Genomic DNA, 27277 nt, shown 5'->3' on the forward strand with positions numbered 1-27277 from the left:
CTTGACCTGCGCACTGTTAATTTTATCCGTAATATACATTCCTGAACAAAAACAACAACCGATTAATTTTACTAAAATTACCACACGATGTACAGCGAACAACACTAAATCAACCTTCACACAAAATCGTAACTCAATGAAACAAATTCCACTACAAACACAGCCGACACTCTAACAATTCTGGATAATGAGCAAAAGCAAACTGAACCCATTACACCACACAAACGAAAACCCTGAACATACCACCAGAGAGCACAACAAACCACAACATGACGACATCTACAAACACGCCACACTCACAAACCAAACTCCGCACTGTAATGACATCACACACGACGACACCCTTACGTCACGGGTCAAAGCCGACGCGTGGGATCGGACGCTTCTGTCGACCCTCAATAACTAATGCTAGGCAGTAATAAAGACAATCTATTATTTATGCCTAAATTGAAACCATTTAAAAATCTTTACAGATTTTTTTGGTTACACTGGACTATGAATGACTGTCCAAGTAAGTTTTCTATACATCTTCCATATAATTTTCTACTTTTAATGGAATGAGGGTTCTAGTCACTGCCTTATTTGGAGAAAAGGTCTTGGTTAGGTTAGGAAGTTTGGCTGTAAATTGTCAAAACTAATGGAAGTGATTGTTCAACAAAAAGTTCAGTTACAGTTACCGAAACCATCAGAAAAATTTCAGGTACAGTTACCGAAAAGGTCAAGTACTGATTTAAGCTGAATGTCCTGTGCCCCACAATTATTTTTATTGTTATAATGAAATCTTGTGAACTTTATGAACTACGAACATTGTCTTTATGAATATGTTGCACTTTCATTGTCATCACATAGGTAAAATATGTTCTCTCATTAGATATTTGCAACCAGCTATTGATGCACCCTCCCAGTTCCCATTACGCCCACCTCATGGCATGTGCTGTGAACATTACTCTGCAAAAAACATGACAACACTGTATCTGTTCTTGACTCTTACCTGTGAAGTAAACTAGGTCTCTATGCCAGCTTCTAGTGTATGCAAACTTCTTGCAAAATTGTTGTTTAATCTATGAATATGCTTGGTATTTAATGGACCAGAATATCAATGTTCACGTATTACGAGCTCTGTGTAGAAACAGTATTCGAAATGAAATCATCAGTTGATACAAACTCTCCATTCCTTGAGATTTAAAATTCATATTTCATAATAGCAATTAATCTAAAATTCCTGTGGTATCCTGTGCATTTATGGAACTCTTTCCTTCACCAAGTAAGCTGATTGGATAAGCTTTCATTACCGACAGTTTTCAAATGTTTGCACTATTCTCTGCATAGAAATTAAAAAAAAAAAAAACTACTGTATCAACTGTTCCACATTTATGTAACAGCTGTAAGGCTTAAACTATTCATCAGCAAAACTATGTTTGGATAATACAGTAGCTACATCACAGTATAGTTTTGTGTGTGTCCAGAAGCTATTAGTAAGCAATTCTTTTTCCTACAAGGTAACTTGTGACTTGTTGACAATTTCATTTGTGTACCATACATCGTTAAGCATTCTCCTTATTTGTATAACTCTATCCATGACTCTCATGACCACAAACTTCAACAGGATCTAGTGCCACATTGTCCACTCCATCGTTACAAGTTTACTTCCCCCCTAGTGTGACATGGTCAAGGCTCACAAAAACACACAGTACTAAGACATCAAAATAATGTGGATAGAATAGGTCACTGGCAGCTTTCATAGCTGCTGAAACAAAATCATTACAGTATGCCTTTCTATGTACAATCACTACCGTACTGTCAACATTATTTTAACAACTATGTTGACTGCATCACTCAAATTACTCAACTACAACTAATATCTTTACTCAGAAACTTGAGATTGTCTAGTGTACACTATACAAGTAGGTGCCTTAGTTTAAGATATGGACAGTGAATATAATTTTTGCACAATATATTTCAGTTAATTGTAGTGATTATTTAAAATGGTATATATGAATGTTTTATCTAGTCCTTGATTACTCCACAAAGACAAACTGGCAGAATTTTAAAATGACTCCTTAATATGATGCATGTTGTCACTGTTACAATTTCTCCTATGGATGTGTGTTGATGACCTCAGATTTTTTAAAAAGAAATAGGCTACATCAGTAGGCCTACATGTCTTCAAGCATTTCAAATGTTTGAGTTGATATGACTGGTCAGTCTCCCATAGGGAAAAATTAGATTCTGGAACGATTCACAAATCATGTTTTATAGGAACTTACATAGCTACGGTGTTTCGCAATCCAGAACACACAAATGAACAACAGCCAGGCTCTTGCATTTCCTGCAGCAAGATTGTTTTGAAAAGTCTTGTCAATGTACTCACTGTCACAGACAATTCAAACAATGAAAACACCAGGTTGTAATATCAACAATGTGCGGAAGAGAGAGACAGCTACTTGCTATAGAGATGAACGTTAAGTTGATAGTCACAACGAAAAGACACTTAAACATTACCTTTCAGCTGCAGCATTCATCCAAAAAGGAAACACGCACATGCACGCACACAAAAGGACACCTCATGCACACATGACCACCATTTCTAGCAGCTCAGACCAGTCCGAGCTTCTGAGATAGTGGATATATGTGCACGAGGTGTGCTTGCTCATGTGAATGTGTGTGTGTGTGTTTCTTTCCTTTTCTGACGAAGCTGCAGACAAAAGGTAATGTGTTCAAATGGTTCAACTGGCTCTGAGCACTATGGGACTTAACATCTGAGGTCATCAGTCCCCTAGAACTTAAAACTACTTTAACCTACCTAACCTAAGGACATCACACATATCTATGCCCGAGGCAGGATTCAAAACTGCGACTGTAGCGGTCGCACGGTTCCAGATTGAAGTGCCTAGAACTGTTCGGCCACAACGGCCGGCAAAAAGTAATGTGTGTCTTTTAGTTGTGCCTGTCTGCAACTTAACGTGTCATATTTACAGTAAATAGCAATCTGCCTATTCCTTGTAGCATCACAGACAGTTTTTTAACAACAGCTGTCAAATTTTATACAGTATTTGACTGATTGTACAAGCTAAATTACTTCTAATTAGGTTTATGACCAGCTCCAACTTTAGCATCACGTACTAACATCTATTAAGTCTTCTCAGATGTTGCAATATTTCTCAAGACACTTATCTTGGATGGTGGCAAATTTATCTAATCTGTACGTACAAGTGTTACAAACTACAATAGTTCAATTACAATTTCTTGGTGCATGGCTGCTATTACACACATATTAAATTAAAGAACAACACTACAACTAACGCAAACAGCTCAACTAATGTGCTTGCTAAACCTCACAGAGTTCATTTATGCCTCTGTATCACAGTTACTGACTCTACAGCACTCAACACTTCAACGGAAAGAGGTAACTGCAATGCCATAAATAGTGCTACACCCAGACATAATTTAATACTGTGCATTATACTACCAAACACTGCAGTGTGATTAAATTGCTTGCAAGTATCGATGCTTAATCTTAGGAGGGTGATGCAGTCCTCTTTACAGTAATGTCAATGGTTGTAGTACAGTCGGTGACAAAAGATTCCTGACTGCTGGCAGCACTGTTTCCAGCATTAAACTGTGACATACAAACAGCTGCAAGCAGAAACAATAGTTGTCTATAGAGCTGCAGCAACACTGAGACATTGCCACAGAAATGCATAAAAAAATCGCGTAATGTGATCGACTGAAGTAGACGCAAGAAGCAGATGTGCCAAACACATTGCAAATGTCAAGGATTTACTCTTGCTGACTACTATAGCAAATTTCCCTCCCAAACTATCAGTAGTTTAGTTAATAACCAGCTGTCACACCATTTATAGGCTCAAACACTAGAATATTAGTATCACTGGCATCTTTGTGGACCATGTGCAGTGCTATCCCTTATTAGCTCTGTGACAAAATGTCGAAGGTCATAAATTATTTTAATCACCTTATGAAGCTAAATTATAATGTTATACAACTGTAAACAAAAGATACTACATTAAACTGTTGTGGTGGTAGTGTTTTGGAATAAGGAAACCTTTAAATTTGTGTTATTTTAAAGAGATACAATAAATATTCACTACTGACTAAAAGATATGAGCATCACCATGTATCAAATAAATGCATATGAGCTATGGTGACCATGTAGCAAGTAAATAAACAATGAACATCTCGTGTGTGTAAATATTTCTAAAGTATCACCTTTGCATGGTGCCTGTATTTAAAAAAAAATAACTGCAAAAATGCTGGTCAGCTGGGAAGCAAAATACAACCCTGTATTACATTAACGTAAAAAATTGCATATTTAGTTCTGGGAAAATTATGGATCATTTGACACACACTGATGTACACAAAAAGACGTATGCCATATATTCAGAAAACACATTTGCCGCTTTGCATTTGTATGTAGGTATACGTAAGCACATATAGAGACCAACACAAGTGCATATTTATTGTTTTCACAACTTCTCTAGTGTGTAAACAGTCATTATGTAACAAAGTCAGAGACTCCATGAGGGATACAAGCTAATACATGATTACTATTTAATAAAAAACAACACTGTCACTTTATTATAAGTTGACACTGCACATAACCAAGAGTGTTCACCTCATATTGTGATATATGTGTTTTATAATCTGCAGTGATTACTGTATTATTTGCATCATTTAGGACACCAATAGCAGTTACTTACAAAACAATATTTATAACTACGGACACGGGCAACTTTTGTTACAAATCAGTGAAAGAGCTAGAAAATGTGAATGTACATGCACTTTGGTCATAATCTGGGCAATATGTTAAAATGCCAACAGCTTTTTACTATGATAAGTCTTATCAAAAATAGACAAATACTATGAACCACAAGAGTTTCACAGATATACTTTTCTTTCTTACCAAAATATCCAAGCATCACAAGCACTTATTAAACGAATATACTCTGACAGTGGTATGTAATAATGTACTGCCAAATATGACCCCACAAAACTGCCACAGATTTTCTAATAGCTCCTTGCTGACAATGAAAGATGCATTTTACGCAGCATACACCACCACCATTTGATCCCAAGAAATAGGATGACCCGGGTACTTCGAAATCACCCCAGTTTATGACTGCGGGGATTCATCCCTGTTTATGGCGTCGGGCATTTGAGAACTCCAATCTGACGTATTCGGAATCGAAATCGGTTTTCAAAGTCTAAAATTAAGCTCTCTATCTTTACACATAATCCAGTTTTTCACTATGATTCGCCTGCTGAATATCTGACGTCTGCAACACAGAAAAATTTCCGCGGCTACACTTACACTTTAAGGTGGCTGACACTTTCTTCACGAACTGCACTTCAAACACTTCACTATTTGCACTTCACTAACAGATGATTACTGGATCACCTGTGAGGAAAGGTTCCGCACAGGTGCTTAACTTTTTCCATTGGCGATTTTCATCATCAACACGGCACCACCAAGATACATTGGCTAACAGATGTTTACTTCCAAATGGAGTTATCTTCTATTGGTCCTGCAGTTCGGTACATCAATGAGCAGTAGAATCAGACGGTGTATAGCGTCCATATCAGAAACACCTAGATTCCATAGAACTTATGAATTTGCAGCCACACAAACAGATCACTAATCAAATATATCCCGATCTGAACACTGATTGACTCAGTTACTTGCTACTGGACAGCTACTGTAAATAATATTGGGCAAAAAATAAATGTGTATCTTCAACGACTGCAAATGAAACATGCCAATCAAACGACAAAAATTCCGGTATTAAAAATAGCAAATGCACATGGAAAAAAATTGAACTTACCCCAATCTTACACCACCTGGGAAATCTGCTTGTACACGTGCTCCGAGTGGTATAATCCTTACTTCACTGATGAACACAGGCTTTGGGAACTGCACCAGATCTAAATTGATTTCCTGGATCACAAAAACGTAAATAGCACATTAACATTATCATCAGGTCACCATAGGCCTCCCCCACCCCACCCCTTTCCCACCCAAAATATATATTAAATTACAAGGTTATTTATTTTATCTCTATAAGCATTCGGGAGGAGTAACGTGTTAAAACATGCCGCTAGTAAATAAATAACAAAAATAGTTGATTTCAGTCTTCTACAGAAACAAGTAACACAGTACAACCGGGTTATGAACTTGGATTTTCCTGCCAATCTTTTGCGCAAATAAGTACAACAGGACGATCACATGTATTTAGATAGTTTTTTTCTATTGCCTCGAATTAAGATGTGGACTTGCCTCAGAACTTTCATGAGAAAATGTGTCAAAAAATAATAATTCGCTGTTATCTGCCATGACAGTATCCCGTTTGAAGCTTAGTATGTAGGGCCGCCAACATACAATACACAGCACTGAACTACATATTCAAGGAGGACTCTCATTGCACAACTGACGGAATTGAATGGGGAAATAATAGCAATCCTATTATTATTCGTATTGGATCCAATAATATTCGATGACATTAAGATAAAACAACGGGTACTTTATTAACTATGGTGCAGCGTGCGAATAAAAATGAAAAATATCGATACTGGATTGATTGCGAAATACAACATCGTTGACTTCAAACATGATCGAAGCAAATTTCTGTAATTTTCAAAGATATGCGAAATATGAAGCGAAGTATGCCAGGTCGCTCAATTGGAGAGACCGATTTAGGAATTAAGTGAAATCGCCGTTGACTCTTACAAATAGCGATCCACAGTAAGAAATATAGTACCAAAACAATCTTATTATTTTGCACCAGCGACACGAAACAGCACGTTGTGATATTCAGTAAGGCACTCGCACGGTTAACAACTGCACCAACCACCAACTGTAGTTTTTAACATTTAATATCGTAATAACTTCCACAGTCACAATAAAAATGCCCGTAATGAAGACTTTTCCCCCGGGAGAGTAGCTAATGTTTTCGATGCACATGTGAAATGAGAAGCACTGCTTGTTTAATAACAGCGCTTTGAAGTTTCTGGTTTTCACGATCGGATTTTAAGGGAAAAACTGTATTTTGACCTAAAGAAATGCAAAAATAATCTAGATCAGAAGCATAATATTGTACACTTGTAACATTTTTATATTTTATGATTAAACAAGACCCGTTAAATTTATTCATCCAGAGATATCACAATGATACAAGATATGTCATCATAATACAATTAAAAGAAACAACTTTAAAAATACGCACACAACATACATAAGTGTTTTCATGGGTATAGAACAAATGGTTGGCAGTGCCAACGAAGAAATTGTCCTCTCATTTGCCAGAAATAATCTAGAAGACCTAACTCACGATATCCAGATCGAGCTAAGTCCATCCCCTAGAATTTAAGGCCAGTGTCTTAAACAACTGCACTACTTCATTTGGTTGGTCCCTATTGTGCAATGTTTTTGATTACACTGTGTGTGTGTGTGTGTGTGTGTGTGTGTGTGTGAGACAGAGAGAGAGAGAGAGTCTTTTTGTTGTGCCTATCTGTGACTCAGCCTCTTGCTATATCATGTTAACAGAATCTTCCGTCATTTCTTGGTGGAACAACATTATAATAAATGAAAAAAAACACGAGTTAGCTTTTGTTCTAAAATATTGTAGGTTGCTTTCTAATTCTTCCATATCCACTCTAAGTTCATTGACTGGCTGTATTTCCTAAGAAAATTTCAAAAAGCACAAACCGGAATGATTGTAGGAGGCAGCGGCTCACTAAGGGAATAAAAAAAGAGAATGCTTTATGTTTCACTCATAAATTCTGATAAATCTCAGGATAGGGAACACTACAGATTGTACTGTAACATCCTAAAGAATGTTATTAAAGAATCCAAGAGTATGTTTATCAAATCTGAAATTGACAGCTCAAATAATAAAATAAAAACAATTGGAAGGTGGTAAAAAGGGACACAGGAAAAGTTTCAGAGGATACAAACAGTATCCAAGTGTGTCACATTGGAAGCATGGTAGATGAAGCGGAATTGGTTGCCAATATCTTCAACAATCATTTTCTGACAGCAGCGGATCAAATTGGATGTAAAGAGTCTATGGATGAAGCCATGAACCTTCCCCAAAAAGCAGTGCAGAGAAAAATTAGCCTGATGTATGTACCCTACATCACAGCAGATGAGATTGAGAAGGTGATATGCCAAATGAAAAACAAAAATTCCACTGATATGGACAATATATCTATCAAAGTACTGAAACATTGCCACAAATATATTCTTAAAGTTCTATATCACATATTTCATAAATCTCTAAATCAAGGTTCTGTCCCTAACAGACAAAAATTTGCATTTGTTAAACCACTCTTCAAAAAGGGTGATAAAGCAGAGGTTTCTAACTACCTCCCAATTTCATTGTTAACAAGTCTTTCAAAAATCCTTGAGAAACTTATGTACAATAGAATCATGGCTCACCTTAATAAATATAACATCCTTAATAAAAATCTGTTTGGATTCCAAAAGGGTTTTTCAACTGAACAAGCCATTTTCTCATTTGTCAACCAAATAAACAAGAAAATGGTATATTTATTAAGGTGAATCTTTCATGATCTGTCAAAAGCATTTGACTGTGTAGATCACAAGATTCTACTAAGAAAGTCTGAGCATTATGGCTTAAAAGATAAAGTAGGGAAGTGGCTTGAGATGTATCTAGATGACAGAAATCAGAAGGTAGTATTAAACAATTGTGCAAAGGTGCCTGCTAGCTCTGATTGGGGTACATTAAAATGTGGAGTGCTGCAGGGGCTCGGTGCTAGGTCCCTTACTTTTCTTAATCCTTGAAAATGACCTCCCATGGTGTGTGACACAAGAAGCACACTTCACTCTATTTGCAGATGACACAACCATTATGATTGACAAGGTACCCAACTGCAGTCTAGAGAACACTGTGGCCACTATATTCTAAGAAGTTCTAGATTGGTTCACTGCAAATGGTCTGTCCCTAAATGTTAATAAGACTCATTTCATTCAGTTTCAAACAGTAAACAAAAAATTGGAAAATTTTGAAATAAAATGTGGTGAGAAAGGAATAGTGAAAGTTGTATCTTCCCAATTTCTGGGTTTACATATTGATAACAAACTAAACTGGTCTGTCCACATCACTGACCTATGTAAAAGACTGAATTCAGCAGCATTTGCCAATCGCTCAATTGCATCTGTTTGTGACATGGAAACAATCAAAACCGCTTATGTTGGTTATTTCCATTCACTTATGACATATAGCATCATATTCCGGAGAAATCAACCACAAGCAAATAAAGTCTTTGTTGCACAGAAGATTAGGATTATGAGTAGAGTGCATCCTAGATCTTCTTGCAGAAATTTATCCAAACAGCTGGGGATCCTCACCATGCCTTGTCAATACATCTTGTCACTAATGTGCTTTGTGAACAACAATTATGCAGTTTATAAAATAAATAGTGCGTACCATGATCACAATACAAGAAGAAAACATGATCTCCACAAACATTTAAAAAATCTCAGCATGGTACAGAAAGGAGTTCATTATTAAAGTATAAAAGTGTTCAATAAACTTCCTGTCCATATCAAATCAGTCATTGGGGATCTTACTAAATTTAAAACAGAGCTAAAACTTTATCTTTTGGATAATTCTTTCTATTCTTTACAGGAATTCTTTGATAATGTGTAATACTTCTTGAATTTGTGTTTAATCTCATGCATTTCTAATAGAACTGATTATGTAGATTACCATATAACTTGTTGGCAGAATATTTTTTAGATGAATTACTTTAAATTTGTTTATGTAATTATCTATGTCATTAGTGCACTATTATTTATGCAATCGTCTATGTCATTACTGTACTATTATCTGTGTTGTTATCCGTGTAATTATTTGACATGTGGATGTCCTTTTTCATGTATCTGCTTATTACTGTAATAACCTGACGCGTTCTACATCCTAGCAATACATTCGTGTCAAGTATCCATGGAACTCGAAAATAAGTAAATAAAATAAAAAAATAAAATAAAAATAAAAAATAAAAGAACAATCCCACTTGTGTTTCAAATCCCAGAGTTTCTTTATAAGTCATCTTGTTAATCTAGTTTCTTCTGCCCTCGTGATGTGGCCAAAAAAAGAAAACCTCTTCTTACATACAGTATCTGTAATAGGCTCCAGTTCACTGTGTAAACTGTTGATAGTAACATAAAAATCCAAATATCTCGTGCACATTGTGCAGCTGTAGATGAAAATGGATCAGTAAATTAAAAAAATCACTTCATTTGGCACCATCCTCCACTGTCCTTCTTTTTTGGTATTATTTATCTATACATGTTCTAACTATTCTTCTATCTACTGTTAGTGTTTTGTCAATTCTGTTTCTCAGAGTGAGTGTAAAGAGAGTCTTGCTTCTGTACATTACCTCTGGCAGAACCACTATCTTATAGTGTTTTAATTTTGTTTTAATATTATGAAAAGGAAAGTTACCACTCACCATAAGACTGTCACAAATAATCTTTTTGTTATGCCTATCTGCGACTCAGCATATCTGCTATATGGTGAGAGGCAACTTTCCTTTTCATAATATTGTTAATTCCACCCTGAATTTTCCATTGTTTGATTTAAGGTTTTGATTGATAGACTTTTTTATTGTATGTAAACCATGTTAGTTTTTGAGGCTTTATCACTGAATTAGTTCTTTCTTGTCAAGTAGGTTTTTCATTTAAGTGGCGTGTTATAATTTCTTCGAGGTATTTAAACTGTTTCACAATTTTTATGGTTCTTTGCTTACTTTTATTTGGTTTAATTACTAGTGGGCCTGTTATCATTGTCTGAGTCTTTTCGAATGATAACTGGAGTCATATTTTTTGTACTATATTTTGTAGGCTTGATAACTGATTTCTGGCTTCTTGTGTGTTATTAACTAGAAATCCTAAGTCATTTGTGTATGCTAAGCAATTTGAATTTATTTTATCTCTCTTGGTTCCAATATACATTTTCTTAAGATTTTCCTTGTACCATTCTCCCAAGTATTCCAGAGCACTGTCAAAGAGTAGTAATGATAGACCATCGTCCTGTTTTAGCTCTGTTTTTCTAGTAAAAAACGTCCAAAATCCCTTAATGCATCCATCACTGAAAATCTGTGGCTCCAGCCATAAGCTTTTTGAAGTCTAAATCTTTTTTAGACATCCATTACTAATTTTAAAGTGATTATCTATTCCAACCAACCTCCCCAGGCCTATTCCTCTTTGGTAGTCCCCTGTTTCCTGTTCAAGTTAATGTTTGCAGCAATTGTACAGAATTCTTGACAAGGGGTTATATATGCAATCCAAGAGAGATATCCCTTTGTAGTTATATGTATTTGTTTTTCTCCTCTTTTGGGTAGTGGATATCCATTATTCTGATAGTTCTTCTTTGTTCCAGGTTTTCATCATGAATTGTATTATTATATTTATGCTGGTAATGCTCCATGTTTCCATAATTCCACATATATTTGATCTTCTCCACATGCTTTGTAGTTCTTGAACTCTCCCAGTCCTTGTAGGCTTCATGGATTGTTGATGGATTTATATTTTTCTGATGGTGTATTTGTTTGGGTTTCTGTTTTATTTGAAGAAGTAATTGGAGATCTTCACAGTTTAGCAATTCGTTAAATCTTTCTGATAAAATTTCTGTATTTCCTCTTTTGCTATGGGCCATTGTATTGTTTCATCTTTTAGCATTAGTGTTGGATGATGATAATTTTGGAGTTGACCACTAACTATTTTATGTATCTTGTAGGTTTATTTTCTCACTATTTGTTTCTGTCATTAAAATCATTTTGATACTGCCATTTAACCCACCTTATCGGTTTTTTGGTTATCTTTCTCTGATTTGTGAGGTCCAAGTGTGAGTCTTCTGTTTTCTGACCCTGTTATATTACCCAGCCTTTGTACTTATCTTCCAATTTTTTTTATTAATTTATTTTATTTTTCATTATTTTTATTATTATTATTATTATTTGGTATGCGTATTCCATGAATCCGTACATGCGAGTGATTCGCCTGGATGTGGAACATGTCAATAAAATTGTACAAATACAATTAATGCTACAGAATAGTAATATAATACAATGATATAGATATTAATAAGTATCACTTTTTCTCATTTACAAGTTGTCATTTAACTAGTATAGCAATTCACACTATAACATTATAACTTTAACATTAACACTATAACATTAACATAATATTGTATCGTCCATCTAATAATTAAGAGACTAAATACATCTATTATTAAGGGAGTGCATTACTTTTGGAAAAGAATTCATCTAAGAAGTACAGTGGATGGTCAAGCAGGTATTTTTTTAACGTGCCTTTGAACAGTGTTTCATTTTCTCTTGTACATTTAATATAATTAGGCAATGCATTAAAAGTCTTTACAGCAGCATACTTTATTCCTTTCTGTACAAGTGATAAATTTGTTAGCTCAACATGTAGATCATCTTTACCTCTAGTATTGTAGTTATGGTGTGAACAGTTTGTTTCATACTGAGCATAGTCTTTATTAACTACATTCATCAGAGAGTATATGTACTGACATGTTGTGGTCGGTATACCTAACTGTGCAAAAAGTTTTCAACATGAGGTTCGTGGAGGAACCCCACACATGATTCTGACTGCCCTCTACTGAGCATTTAAGATTTTTTTTAGGCTGGTGAATTATCCCACATGATTATTCTGTAACTCATTAATGAGTGAAAGTATCCAAAGTAAGCTGATTTTAAAATCTTGATGTCCCCAAAATGAGTAATGATTCTTAGAGCAAAAGTTGCTGATGAAAGCCTTTTTAGAGTAAGGGACACGTGCTGTTCCCTCTTGAGCCTACTGTCAATGTGAACCCCCAGGAATGTAGTGGAGTGCACCTTTTCTAGTTCCTCGTAGTCATGAGCAATTACTATATTTTCTAGAGGTTTATTTTTTGTGTGGAACTGTATAAAATTAGTTTTTTTAATATTAACTGAAAGAGAGAGAATCTTTACAGTGTCAGCAACAAGAAAGTACAAAGGTAAATAGTGCAGCAAATCCACTACATGAAACTTTAACAGTTGTGTACCAAAATGTGCAAGGACTAGAAAGTAAATTAGCTGAAATAGAAGTTCTATTAACTGACTATCTAAAAGACATTAACATACTATGCATAAGTGAGCACTGGGTAAAAGAAATGCAAGCGTCTAGCATAATTATTCCAAATTTTGAAATGATTAGCAAATTTTGTAGAATCAACCATAAAGGGGGTGGGACATGTATTTATGTTAGGACAGGGGTAGAATCAAAAGAAATTAAATGTAAACTAAAATGCATAGAAAAAGATTTTGAATACAGTATATGTGAGCTAACCAAATTAAAAATTACTATTGTGTGTTTGTACCAATCACCACTGGGCAACTTTGCCATTTTTATGGAAAACCTTGAGGGACTGCTGAATGAACTTAAACATAATGTAATTGTTCTTGGTAATTTTAATGTTAACTTTAAGAATGATTGTAGTAAACAACAGCAACTGTGCAATCTGTTTTTGTGTCATAATATGATGGCAACTGTAAATGAAGTTACCAGATGCGGAAATATGTCTGAAACTATAATAGATCAAGTATTTATAAACAAGGACAAGTGTGAATATAACACTGAAGTAATTGACACTGGTTTCTCGGATCACAAGGGTATCAAATTGAGTTTAAATGTCACATCTTACAAGGACCCTGTTATCAATAACAATTACAGAGAAAGGAGATTTATAAATGATGACAGCATAAGAATTTTTAATTACATTCTGGAAAATAACAACTGGGGTAGTGAATCAAGTGATGATGTCAACAGAAAGTTTGACTCATTCCTTGAAAGCTACAAACACTGCTTCGATGTTGCCTTTCCTATAAAAAGAGTCAAAACTAAACATAAAACCAAAACATGGGTTACACAGGGGATTAGAAAGTCATCAGACACTCTCAGAAAGTGACATAAATCAGCCAGGAAGAATGTAGCACTGAAAGCACATGTGAAATGTTATAGAAGCCTGTACAAGAAAGTAATAATTGCAGCTAACAAGCTTGATAATGATACCTATATTGAGAAAGGTAACAACAAAATGAAGTCAACTTGGGAGGTAATAAATAAAAATATAGGTAGACACAAAAGATAGGATAACAGCTTTGTCATTAAATGTGGGGGGTAAAACTGTTAAGGACTCACTTCAGATTGCCAACATATTTAATGAACATTTCACAAATATAGCCATAAATTTAATTAAAACTAAATGCAATTCCAATAGCAAGGTAAAAATCCCCATGAATGACATGACAATGTTCCTTTATCCAGTAACTGATTCAGAGGTACTAAATGCTATAAATAAGCTAAAAAATAAAATGTCATGTGGGTGTGATGGGATTCCTGACAAAGTCATTAAGCAAAGTGCAAGAAACATAGCCTCGCATCTCACTGAAATTATAAATGAATCTTTTAAGACAGGGGTGTTTCCATCAAAACTTAAAATGTCAACTATAAAGCCACTTTACAAGAATGGTGATAAATATGATGTTAGTAACTTTAGGCCTTTATCAATGTTGTCAGGTTTCTCAAAAATAATAGAAAGGATAATGTATCAGAGACTATACAAATTTCTTATTAAGAATAGAATATTGGTTAATGCGCAAAATGGTTTCCGTAAAACTAAATCAACTGAAACAGCTATCTTCAATTTTTTGCAACTTGTTCTAAATTCCATAAACAGAAAGGAATTAAATTGTGGATTGTTTTTAGACTTATCAAAGGCCTTTGATGTCATCGACCATAAGTTACTGCTTAGGAAGTTATATGCCTATGGGATACGTGGAGTTGCCCACAAATGGTTTGAATCATATCTGTCAGACAGGTATCAGAAGGTGGAGATAAGCCAGGCAGATAGGACATATTCATCAAGATTCAAGAGAGTTTTGTATGGAGTACCCCAGGGATCTGTATTAGGGCCATTACTGTTTTTAATATTTATCAATGACCTACCAAGTCAACTATCTGAAGCAGAGGCAGTACTGTTTGCTGATGATACAAGTTTGTTTGTTAAAGCAAATAGTGAAGCTGACTTACGTGAAAAAGTCACATTAGCAACAGACGAAGCAGACAGATGGTTTAATGAAAACAGACTCATTGTGAATGCCAAAAAAAAACAACGTGGATCAACTTCAGATATATTACAAATAAAATAAAAACTAACCTTACAGTAGAACTGGGTAAGTGTAAGATTGAACAAGCATCATACACTAAATTCTTGGGAGTATGGTTTGATGAACACTTAAGATGGGAAAAGCATCTAATATCATTGAACAAAAAATTAAGTCAAACATGTTATATACTTAGAATGCTTAAAAGCTCATGTAATATTAAAACAGTGTTATGTGTTTATTTCTCATTCATGCACAGTTTATTAAGATATGGCGTACAGTTTTGGGGGAACATCAGTCTAACAAAACACTCATTTAGACTACAAAAGAAGGCCGTCAGAATAATAAAAGATATAGGATATAGAGACTCTTGTAGGCAAGCTTTCAAAGAATTAAAAATCATGACACTACCATCTTTATACATATATGAAAGCATATGTTTCTTAAAAGAACACGAGGAATTTTCTACATTAACCGGAGAATTTCACAACCACGATCAAGAAATAGGAATGATTTCCACAGAGAAATTCATAAAACAGCTATGTATCACAAAAGTGTACTATACCAACCCAAAATCCTCTACAGTGCTCTCCCCAAAGAACTAAAAATAATACCAAAACTGTACATATTTAAAAGGGAATTATAAAACATGTTATTGAGCAATAGTTTTTACAGTATTGAAGAGTTTATGAATCGTTGACAATAAAAGCGCAGTTAATATTTCCCTGACATAATAAATATGTGTAATTGCTCACATTTAAATACTTGCTGTTTCTATGAAAGTGTGAAACAGTGTTAATGTAAGAATGTAAATAATCTTTGATGTGAGAATCACTAACCTTTTTTTTTTTTTTTTTTGTACGTTGTTATCCTACTTGTATATTTTTATGTTAATGTTCTAAAAGTTCTATTAAAATTGTAATGTCTAAGTGACAAGTGAATGCAATTATAAATTTTCATGTATATGTATTTTAAATTGTAATGTTTATTGATAAGTCCTATGTCATTTAAATGATGTACTACAAGGACGCTAATAAATTCAATTGAAAACCAAGCTGTAACTTCTCTGAGTATATTATTAACATCAGTCTCCAGATCAGCAGTAGACTTACCATCTACTATAATGCTTGTATCATCAGCAAACATTATGAATTCATAATTTTTACTAATGGACAGGGGTAAATCATTAACATATATTAAAAACAGCAAGGGTCCAAGGACAGATCCCTGGGGAACTCCATGCTGAATTTTGCCCCATTCAGAATCCACTAGATTAGAAGATCCTTTGTTGCAACCATTTAGAACCACCTTTTGTTTCCTGTCTTCAAGATATGATTTTAGCCAGTTACCTATAGGCCCTTCGATTCCGTAATGATAGGCCTTCTCCAAGAGTATCTTGTGGTTTACACAATCAAAGGCCTCGGAAAGATCACAGAAGACACCAACTGGTGACTTCTTACTATTAATAGACTCCAAGACATCATTTGTGAGTGAATATATGGCACGCTCTGTGGAAACCCCTTTTTGAAAACCAAACTGTCTGTGGTTAATAATATTAGGTTTATCAAGATGTGCCACAATCCTGTTATACACTGCCTTTTCAAGAATCTTTGAAAATGTTGTTAAGAGAGAGACAGACTTGAAAAGGGGTCTCACAATGGCATATTTCATTCTCTCTGGAACAAATCCCTCATAGAGAGACGTGTTGCAAATGTGAGCAAGTACTACACTTACATCATTACTGCAGCCTTTCAACAGTTTACTAGAGATGTTATCTATACCTGAAGATCCTTTACTTTTCAATAAGTGAATTACTTTTTTTATTTCATTAACAGTTATGGGTGTTACATTTATATCATTAAAACATTGTGGAAGGTTGAGTTTCAGAATATCTGCAACTTCCTTAGATCACCACTGCAACCTATTTGAGAAGTGACAGTTAGAAAGTGGTTGTTAAATGTGTCTGCTATCTGTTTACTATCAGTTATTTCCAAATCGTTAATTTTTAGAACAGCAGCTTTTACATTGTCAGATGGTGCAGTACCTCTTTCCCTCTTTATTACATTCCAAATGTATTGAATTCTTTTGTTTCACCATAGTATAAACATAGTTTTGCACTTCATTGTTGTACTTGCTAAGGACACCCAGTGGTAAGTCTTGGACCATGAACATGCTGCTTTGCCCCATGCATCAACTCCAGTCTGTTCAGAAAACTGACTCCAGACCCATGAATATGCACCAGGCACATTTTCATGTTCTCCTCTCTGTCCACCTGAAAAAACTGAGTCAGCATCCCCCTAGACAAGTAGGATGGTGAACTTAGGAGAATGACAGGATATTATTAACATATGCTACAGATCTTGACACATGATTTTTTTGTAATATCATTGCATTGTGGGCATGCACTGTAATGTGACAGGGTGTTGTAGTTATCCTCTTTCACCATTAACCAATACCCTGTGTAAACTACGTAAACTTTAATTGTGTAGTATGCATTACTTGTGAAGAATGTTTTAGCTGCTCTTTTAAACAATTAAGTACTGTTAGGTTTAATGTGAAAGGAAATAAATATGTAGGAAGAGTCGGTCACAATATGGTAGGAACTACTTCCGATCACACACAGTGCAATTTATGTAACATAACTTTATTCATGAGAGCAACTTCACATCAACTCAGACATTAGTCTAAAATGCACTGCTTTTCCTTTTACTCTGTCCAAAGAGTGTCCACTCTGCACCAGCCAGAGATGTTCAAGTCTCAGGTAAAGGTTGATATCCCTACAGAACCCTTGCTGTTAGTATGGTGAAATCCTTGTGACTGATCATGCCCTGGCAGATGCTTGAGCGAGACATGAGTGGGCATTTTCTGATGGTGCTGTGCAATGCTGTGATGTTGTACAAGTGGTTCAGAGCCAGATGTTGTGCAGGGTGTCTACCACAGCTGTATCGTGACTGAGGTGGTGCAGTGGAAGGAGTGGGTCACTGAGAGCTCATCAGAGACCTTTCCATCTCTGGCTGATTATGAGGGTTGGGGTTGTAATCTCCCCCCTCCTTCCTTCTTCCATCTATTGTCCACATTAAAGAATGCCCAGTCCAAGTAATTAATAAGCAAAGTCTTTTTTGAAAATTTGAGAGGAGCAAAGATTACAATAAACTTTCTGGTTTACTTAGCTTGTCATGTTGAGATGGCTCCAGTTCTTCTAGTTTAGGGGTCTGATTCCTGAAGCTGAAAATCTAACATCAGGTCCTCACAGTTGGTTTGAACTAAGTAAATAGGAGGAATGTTCTAGCAGAATTTTTTAAGTAAATATATTTTCCATTGATTTTCTCACATTTTAGTATATCACACAGTATTTTGATTTCTCACATTAACAAAGCCGAAATTACATTGTTTGCACCTATTATACAAAAATACATCCGATCACATCAGAGGCAAGCTTATGACTCTCACACTCTGCAGAAATAATATTCCAAAGGGTTTACAATTTTTCTTAACAAATGAATTCCTACTAATTTTCATTACATTATTAATTTTGAAAATGTAGTAAACAGTACAGGATTGCGTAATTAAAGTTTGCCAAATGGTGTACAAAATTATGCAAAAAAATAGAATACAGGATTGTCAAAGTTTAATTCCAAAATTACAGGAAACTGTAGTCCAGATAAGTGTGAAACCTATTGTAGAACATCAACCTTCCACAACATTACACCCAAATCAAACAAAATTTAAAGTTACATAATGTATTTGGAAGTTAATCCCCCTACTTGAAAAAAACATTATTTATGTGGAATAACACTGTCCATAGCAGTGACTTCCCTTCTAAACAAACTTTTCCTTGAAATTTTTATAAATGCAAGAATTTTGCATATAGGATAATTTATTGGCTAACAATTTACAAATTTCAGTCACAAGACTGATGTAGTTGACACGTGATTGAGCACATTACCCAGCACCTACAGTCTCTTGAAAGTTGACTGGACCAACAAGGGTGCGACCATACAGGAGTGTGGAAGTGGATCCACCCACATCTTTCAGTTTCCTCCCTAGATTTCTCATCACACACTCCAATGGATAGGTAACTTCCTGTCTGTCTTTCATGTCAAATCCTGAAACATTGTTTATGTACTAAGTATGCTGTTTAATACTTCCCTCACATCACATGGCATATATTTTGCCTATTTATATTGAAAAAATAAGTATTCAGGGGTTATGTCAGAATGGATTAAAAAGTGTTCACACATATGGTACATTAATAAACAGAGGTAAATGCAATGAAAAAATAAACTAGTAAGGTAATATACACCTATATACTAAAAATACCTCAAAGTAACATTCACTTGGCAATCAACAGATTAAAAGAAATTATGTACACCAGCTAGACAAGTTGACTGCACTGATGCAGCATCCAACAAATGCCTACAAAATGAGGTATGGACCATAGTCCTCGATGTACTGACATAAGAATTCTTTGTTTAACATACAAATGTGTTTGGTTTGCACATATAAAATTTCAAGATACTATTCTAATATTTACAGTGTACATGAATAATATGAGTCTTCACTCAGTTTGCCACAACGCCCATGACTTTATCCAAAAGAGTTCCTGACAAATTAAATCATTTTCTGCACAGTACACAATAATAATAGTAATAATAATAATATTTAACACTAATAACATTCTAAAATCAGAAACCTATCACAAGATATTTAATGGTATTGTCACATTTCAAAATTGTAAAAGGATCTACCTGTTTAGTCACTTGGCATATATATATAACAAAGATGATGTGACTTACCAAACGAAAGTGCTGGCAGGTCGATAGACACACAAACAAACACAACTATACACACAAAATTCTAGCTTTCGCAACCAACGGTTGCTTCGTCAGTAAAGAGGGAAGGAGAGGGAAAGACAAAAGGATGTGGGTTTTAAGGGAAAGGGTAAGGAGTCATTCCAATCCCGGGAGTGGAAAGACTTACCTTAGGGCGAAAGAAGGACGGGTATACACTCGCACACACACACATATCCATCCACACATATACAGACACAAGCAGACATATTTAAAGACAAAGAGTTTGGGCAGAGATGTCAGTCGAGGCAGAAGTGCAGGGGCAAATATGTTGTTGAATGACAGGTGAGGTATGAGTGGCGGCAACTTGAAATTAGCGGAGATTGAGACCTGGTGGATAACGGGAAGAGAGGATATATTGAAGAGCAAGTTCCCATCTCCGGAGTTCGGATAGGTTGGTGTTAGTGGGAAGTATCCAGATAACCCGGACGGTGTAACACTGTGCCAAGATGTGCTGGCCGTGCACCAAGGCATGTTTAGCCACAGGGTGATCCTCATTACCAACAAACACTGTCTGCCTGTGTCCATTCATGCGAATGGACAGTTTGCTGGTCATTCCCACATAGAATGCGTCACAGTGTAGGCAGGTCAGTTGGTAGATCACGTGGGTGCTTTCACAAGTGGCTCTGCCTTTGATCGTGTACACCTTCCGGGTTACAGGACTGGAGTAGGTGGTGGTGGGAGGGTGCATGGGACAGGTTTTACACCGGGGGCGGTTACAAGGGTAGGAGCCAGAGGGTAGGAAAGGTGGTTTGGGGATTTCATAGGGATGAACTAAGAGGTTACGAAGGTTAGGTGGATGGCAGAAAGACACTCTTGGTGGAGTGGGGAGGATTTCATGAAGGATGGATCTCATTTCAGGGCAGGATTTGAGGAAGTCGTATGTATCCCTGCTGGAGAGCCACATTCAGAGTCTGATCCGGTCCTGGAAAGTATCCTACACAAGTGGGGCACTTTTGTGGTTCTTCTGTGGAAGGTTCTGGGTTTGAGAGGATGAGGAAGTGGCTCCGGTTATTTGCTTCTGTACCAGGTCGGGAGGGTAGTTGCGGGATGCGAAAGCAGTTGTCAGGTTGTTGGTGTAATGGTTCAGGGATTCCGGACTGGAGCAGATTCGTTTGCCACGAAGACCTAGGCTGTAGGGAAGGGACTGTTTGATGTGGAATGGGTGGCAGCTGTCATAATGGAGGTACTGTTGCTTGTTGGTGGGTTTGCGAAAGCTGTTGTCAGGTTGTTGGTGTAATGGTTCAGGGATTCCGGACTGGAGCAGATTCGTTTGCCACGAAGACAATTAAAGGGAATAGCCATGGGTACCAGGATGGCCCCCTCATACGCCAACCTATTCATGGGTCGCTTAGAGGAAGCCTTCTTGGTTACCCAAGCCTGCCAACCCAAAGTTTGGTACAGATTTATTGATGACATCTTCATGATCTGGACTCACAGTGAAGAAGAACTCCAGATTTTCCTCTCCAACCTCAACTCCTTTGGTTCCATCAGATTCACCTGGTCCTACTCCAAATCCCATGCCACTTTCCATGATGTTGACCTCCACCTGTCCAATGGCCAGCTTCACACGTCCGTCCACATCAAACCCACCAACAAGCAACAGTACCTCCATTATGACAGCTGCCACCCATTCCACATCAAATGGTCCCTTCCCTATAGCCTAGGTCTTCGTGGCAAATGAATCTGCTCCAGTCCAGAATCCCTGAACCATTACACCAACAACCTGACAACAGCTTTCGCATCCCGCAACTACCCTCCCGACCTGGTACAGAAGCAAATAACCAGAGCCACTTAATCATCCTCTCAAACCCAGAACCTCCCACAGAAGAAACACAAAAGTGCCCCACTTGTGACAGGATACTTTCCGGGACCGGATCAGACTCTGAATGAGGCTCTCCAGCAGGGATACGACTTCCTCAAATCCTGCCCTGAAATGAGATCCATCCTTCATGAAATCCTCCCCACTCCACTAAGAGTGTCTTTCCACCGTCCATCTAACCTTCGTAACCTGTTAGTTCATCCCTATGAAATCCCCAAACCACCTTCCTTACCCTCTGGCTCCTACCCTTGTAACCACCCCCGGTGTAAAATCTGTCCCATGCACCCTCCCACCACCACCTACTCCAGTCCTGTAACCCGGAAGGTGTACACGATCAAAGGCAGAGCCACGTGTGAAAGCACCCACGTGATTTACCAACTGACCTGCCTACACTGTGACGCATTCTATGTGGGAATGACCAGCAACAAACTGTCCATTCGCATGAATGGACACAGGCAGACAGTGTTTGTTGGTAATGAGGATCACCCTGTGGCTAAACATGCCTTGGTGCACGGCCAGCACATCTTGGCACAGTGTTACACCGTCCGGGTTATCTGGATACTTCCCACTAACACCAACCTATCCGAACTCCGGAGATGGGAACTTGCTCTTCAATATATCCTCTCTTCCCGTTATCCACCAGGCCTCAATCTCCGCTAATTTCAAGTTGCCGCCACTCCTACCTCACCTGTGATTCAACAACATCTTTGCCTCTGCACTTCTGTCTCGACTGACATCTCTGCCCAAACTCTTTGTCTTTAAATATGTCTGCTTGTGTCTGTATATGTGTGGATGGATATGTGTGTGTGTGCGAGTGTATACCCGTCCTTTTTTCCCCCTACGGCAAGTCTTTCCGCTCCCGGGATTGGAATGACTCCTTACCCTCTCCCTTAAAACCCACATCCTTTCGTCTCTCCCTCTCCTTCCCTCTTTCCTGATGAGGCAAGAGTTTGTTGCGAAAGCTTGAATTTTGTGTGTATGTTTGTGTTTGTTTGTGTGTCTATCGACCTGCCAGCGCTTTCGTATGGTAAGTCACATCACCTTTGTTTTTTTTATATATATATATATATATATATATATATATATATATATATATATATATAAAAAAACAAAGATGAGGTGACTTACCGAACAAAAGTGCTGGCAGGTCGATAGACACACAAACACACACACAAAATTCAAGCTTTCGCAACAAACTGTTGCCTCATCAGGAAAGAGGGAAGGAGAGGGGAAGACGGAAGGAAGTGGGTTTTAAGGGAGAGGGTAAGGAGTCATTCCAATCCCGGGAGCGGAAAGACTTACCTTAGGGGGAAAAAAGGACAGGTATACACTCGCACACACGCACATATCCATCCACACATACAGACACAAGCAGACATATTTAAAGACAAAGAGTTTGGGCAGAGATATATATATCTTTGTCTTTAAATATGTCTGCTTGTGTCTGTATGTGTGGATGGATATGTGCGTGTGTGCGAGTGTATACCTGTCCTTTTTTCCCCCTAAGGTAAGTCTTTCCGCTCCCGGGATTGGAATGACTTCTTACCCTCTCCCTTAAAACCCATATCCTTTCGTCTTTCCCTCTCCTTCCCTCTTTCCTGACGAGGCAACCGTTGGTTGTGAAAGCTAGAATTTTGCGTGTATGTTTGTGTTTGTTTGTGGGTCTATCGACGTGCCAGCGCTTAAAACGATGTGACTTACCAAACGAAAGTGCTGGCACGTCGATAGACCCACAAACAAACACAAATATACACACAAAATTCTAGCTTTCGCAACCAGCGGCTGCTTCGTCAGGAAAGAGGGAAGCAACCGTTGGTTGCGAAAGCTAGAATTTTGTGTGTATATTTGTGTTTGTTTGTGTGTCTATCGACGTGCCAGCACTTTCGTTTGGTAAGTCACATCATCTTTGTTTTTAGATATATTTTTCCCACGTGGAATGTTTCCCTCTATTATATATATTTAAAAAAAGCACAAATCTATTATTTAACAGAGTTATGTAGTTGTATGAACCTGGAAATATATTGTGGCATACACTTAAACTCGGTCAATAGACAAGACAGAACTTTAGAAATCACATCATCTCATATACTACATTCTTGACAAAGGAGAAAGAAAAAAAAATATATATTTATGGATCATGTTTATAAGCTTTTAGTTCAGTGATATTTCTTAGTCCAAACATCTTCTTAGACCTAGGATACACAAGCCTGTATGCATTAGGATGCAGATTTTCAAGACTTTCAAATGGTCCAATATAAATATCGAAGTATTTCTTTATCTCAAATGTCAACACTTTAGATTTCTCTTTGACTTTCACAAACACAAGATATCCCACCTCAAACTTAGAAAATCTGCCATTACTATCATGTCTTTGCTTTCTCCTATCCCCCCTGCTTTTTCATCATCTCCCTGACACACTTCTGCCTCTTGTGGTGACAGAATTTTACGTGGTGGAAGCTCAACATATTCAGAAATAAAGTTAGCTGGTCTGTTATTAAACATCATTTCAAATGGTGAAAAACATAGTGAAGAATGTTGTAAACTGTTCATAATACCCTCAAAATCACTGACACAATCTATCCACTGGTATGATTCTTATTACAATATGTCCTAAACAGTCTTCCAATTTCTTTCATATATATTTCTGCAGGATTACTTGACAGATGGTACACAGAGATTAGAATATGCCTTATATTTGCATGTCTTTCCAAGCTTGTAATGAACAAAATCCATTCTTAGATTTAGGTAAAGGTCCATAGACTTCCACAACATGGGGTCTAGATTACTATTAGGCAATATGTTTTGCATTTAACTTCTACTTGTTTGGTTACTTACTTCACTCTTTAACATCTATCACAGGTGGCATTCTTCTTCTTGACTCTCCTTCCTATGTTTCCCAAATCTTTTGTGTATGTTTGGTTGATCCATCTAGATTACTATTAGGCAATATATTTTGCATTTAACTTGTACTTGTTTGGATACTTACTTCACTCTTTGACATTTGTCACAGCTGGCATTCTTCTTCTTGACTCTCCTTCCTATGTTTCCCGAATCTTTTGTGTACGTTTGGTTGATCCACAATGACCAAAATTCTCATGTGTATAAATAATTGAAGTATCAAAACATCGTTCCAGTCGACACAGTATCCAATTATCTGAGTCTGTCTTATGTCACCTGAAAAAGATGCCCTTGTGTACCTTATAATATTGTTCAGTTTTTTCTCCTCCTTTCTTACCCAAAATGCTCTTAAGCAATTTCCAGTTTTGATTATGATTTTGATACCTCTAGACGTCTTTGCAAATTTTCAAGATCTTTTTCTCCTCTTTCACCCCTATCAAGTACATAATTTTAAACTCTTTCTCACCTTCTGCAAAGTTGTTAGATGAGTCACTCCCTAAAGGAAGCCTAGACAAACATCAGCAACAACATTGTCTGCACCCTTAATGTATCTGGTTTCATAATTGAACTGAACAAGGCCCAAAGAGTAATTCTGTTATGGTACAGCTTACTCGCCAGATGGTAACATAATGCTTTGTGATCAGTGTAGATGATGACTTGGTGACTTAGTAAATAATTTTGAAACTTGTTGAGTGCCCAATGTACAGCCAAAAGTTCTTTCTCAGTTACAGTGTGTCTTTTCATGCTTCTGATATACTCTACTAGCAAATGCAAGTGATATGTATTCAATAACACCTTCAATTTCAACTTCCTGAAATAAATGAGCACCCAAAACCAACATCACTATTATCTGTCAAAACACAAAAAGGGAAGAGACAAATCCAGTCTGAACAATATCTGACTTTGACTCAATTGTCCTTTGATCTCATCAAAAGCATCCTGACATTCCTGATTCCAATCCCAAACAGTGTTATTCTTCTAAAGTTCACACAGGCATGAAACATTCAAAGCTTGGCTGCTACAAAATTTTCTATAGAATCCCATTAACCCAAACAATGATTTAAGCTGTTTTTTGTTGCAAGGAGCAGGAAAATTAGCAATAGCATCAAGTTTCTTGGTGGAATTCCTGTCTCGGATATAACATCTCCTAAAAATTTTACTTCTTTCATGCCAGATTCATACTTGCCTATTTTCAAAGTCATACCTCCCGATTTCAATTTTGAAAACACATCTCTTAACAGATCTAAATCTTGTTCCCAAGTCCTTTCAGTGACCAAAATGTAATCAACATACACAATTAATTTTGCACTCATTTCACTTCCCAAGACAGAATCCAGAGCTCGTATGGATTCAGCTACAGATACATTTAGCCCCAGATGGCACCACACAGTATTGAAAACACTTAACTTCATACAAAAATGCAGTATACTTTCTAGAATTAATTTAAAGTGGAAACTGGTGAAATCCAGAAGTCAAGTCCAATCTACTCATGAATTTTACATAATCACATTTGTATAATGGTTCGTCCATGTTCTCAGGATGGTCATTCTCTCTGATAAGAAACTTATTAAGATGTCTAGAGTCCAAAAAATTCTCACTCTACCATTTCTCTTACTCACCACAACCAAAGGATTATTGTAAGCACTCCTACTTCTCTCAATTACTCCCCATGTTTTCATTTTCTGAATTTCTTCTTTACATCTTTCCTTTTTGAAAATGGTATACTACATTGTTTGAGAAAGAAAGGTTGGAGATCTCTAAGGTAAAGCATGCACTGGCAGCCTTTCATTTTCCCTGGTCTTTCACTGAACACATTTCTAAACTCCTATAACAAATTCCTAAGTTGTTTCTTTTGTTGGTCATTAATGAGTTCTAGCTTCCCTCACTTTGGAATCTAGGATACTTTCAAAATCCTGATCCTCAGTCTCATCAAAATCTATGTGATCAAACACCTGGTGCTCACTTTGGTTCACAATGTTCTGCAAATAGTTACAACTTTTCCCACAGTTTAAAATACAGAAATTAGTTTCCATACAAGTATTACTTTTAGGTTCCAAAATAAACAGTACTTTAGCATTCCATCCAAAACAACTTTCAATGTCCAACCCATGCTAAGAATTCTATTTTCTTCCAGACTAGGGATCACTAAGCATCCATGTTCAAACATCTTGTATTCTATACTAAAAGTTGAAAGTACCTGATATTTTATCAGTTGGTTTTGTTTACCTGTAGATCCTCTTATCTTTACACCTACAATGGGCATTTTCATAAAATTCTTACTGTACTTGATCTTTTCTCTAAATTGTTCAGATATACCACATATCTGGCTACCTGTATCAATCAAACAGTTACCTTCCCACTGATCAGTCTTAATTTTAATATAAGGACACCCAAAATCTGAATCATCCCCTCTGTTGTCAGACATTTCATACAAAAGATCACTTTCAATTTCATCAAATCTCCATCCACACTGTCTTCACAAGGTTTTATTAACTTTACAGGTATCATGACATAC

At 36.6% G+C, this 27277-nt stretch overlaps 2 protein-coding genes across 2 annotated transcripts in view; one reads left to right on the plus strand and one right to left on the minus strand.

The window, feature by feature from the left end:
• LOC124787733 (protein virilizer) overlaps positions 1 to 6417 on the minus strand; it is a 107001-nt gene extending 100584 nt beyond the window's left edge. Inside the window, exons 1-2 of the mRNA XM_047254582.1 lie at positions 6293 to 6417; positions 5841 to 5953 (exon numbers count right to left, since the gene is read on the minus strand). Of these exons, the coding sequence (XP_047110538.1) occupies positions 5841 to 5953; positions 6293 to 6349 (170 nt within the window). The 5' untranslated portion in view covers positions 6350 to 6417. The remainder of the gene's footprint in view (positions 1 to 5840; positions 5954 to 6292) is intronic.
• A 244-nt stretch (positions 6418 to 6661) lies between these two features.
• Positions 6662 to 27277, plus strand: part of LOC124789262 (intraflagellar transport protein 172 homolog) — a 282278-nt gene continuing 261662 nt past the window's right edge. Inside the window, exon 1 of the mRNA XM_047256559.1 lies at positions 6662 to 6757. The gene's annotated coding sequence lies outside the window, so the exon portion shown is untranslated. The remainder of the gene's footprint in view (positions 6758 to 27277) is intronic.

This window comes from Schistocerca piceifrons, chromosome 3 (assembly GCF_021461385.2).
Source record: "Schistocerca piceifrons isolate TAMUIC-IGC-003096 chromosome 3, iqSchPice1.1, whole genome shotgun sequence".
In the NCBI taxonomy this organism is placed as follows: Eukaryota; Metazoa; Arthropoda; class Insecta; order Orthoptera; family Acrididae; genus Schistocerca; species Schistocerca piceifrons.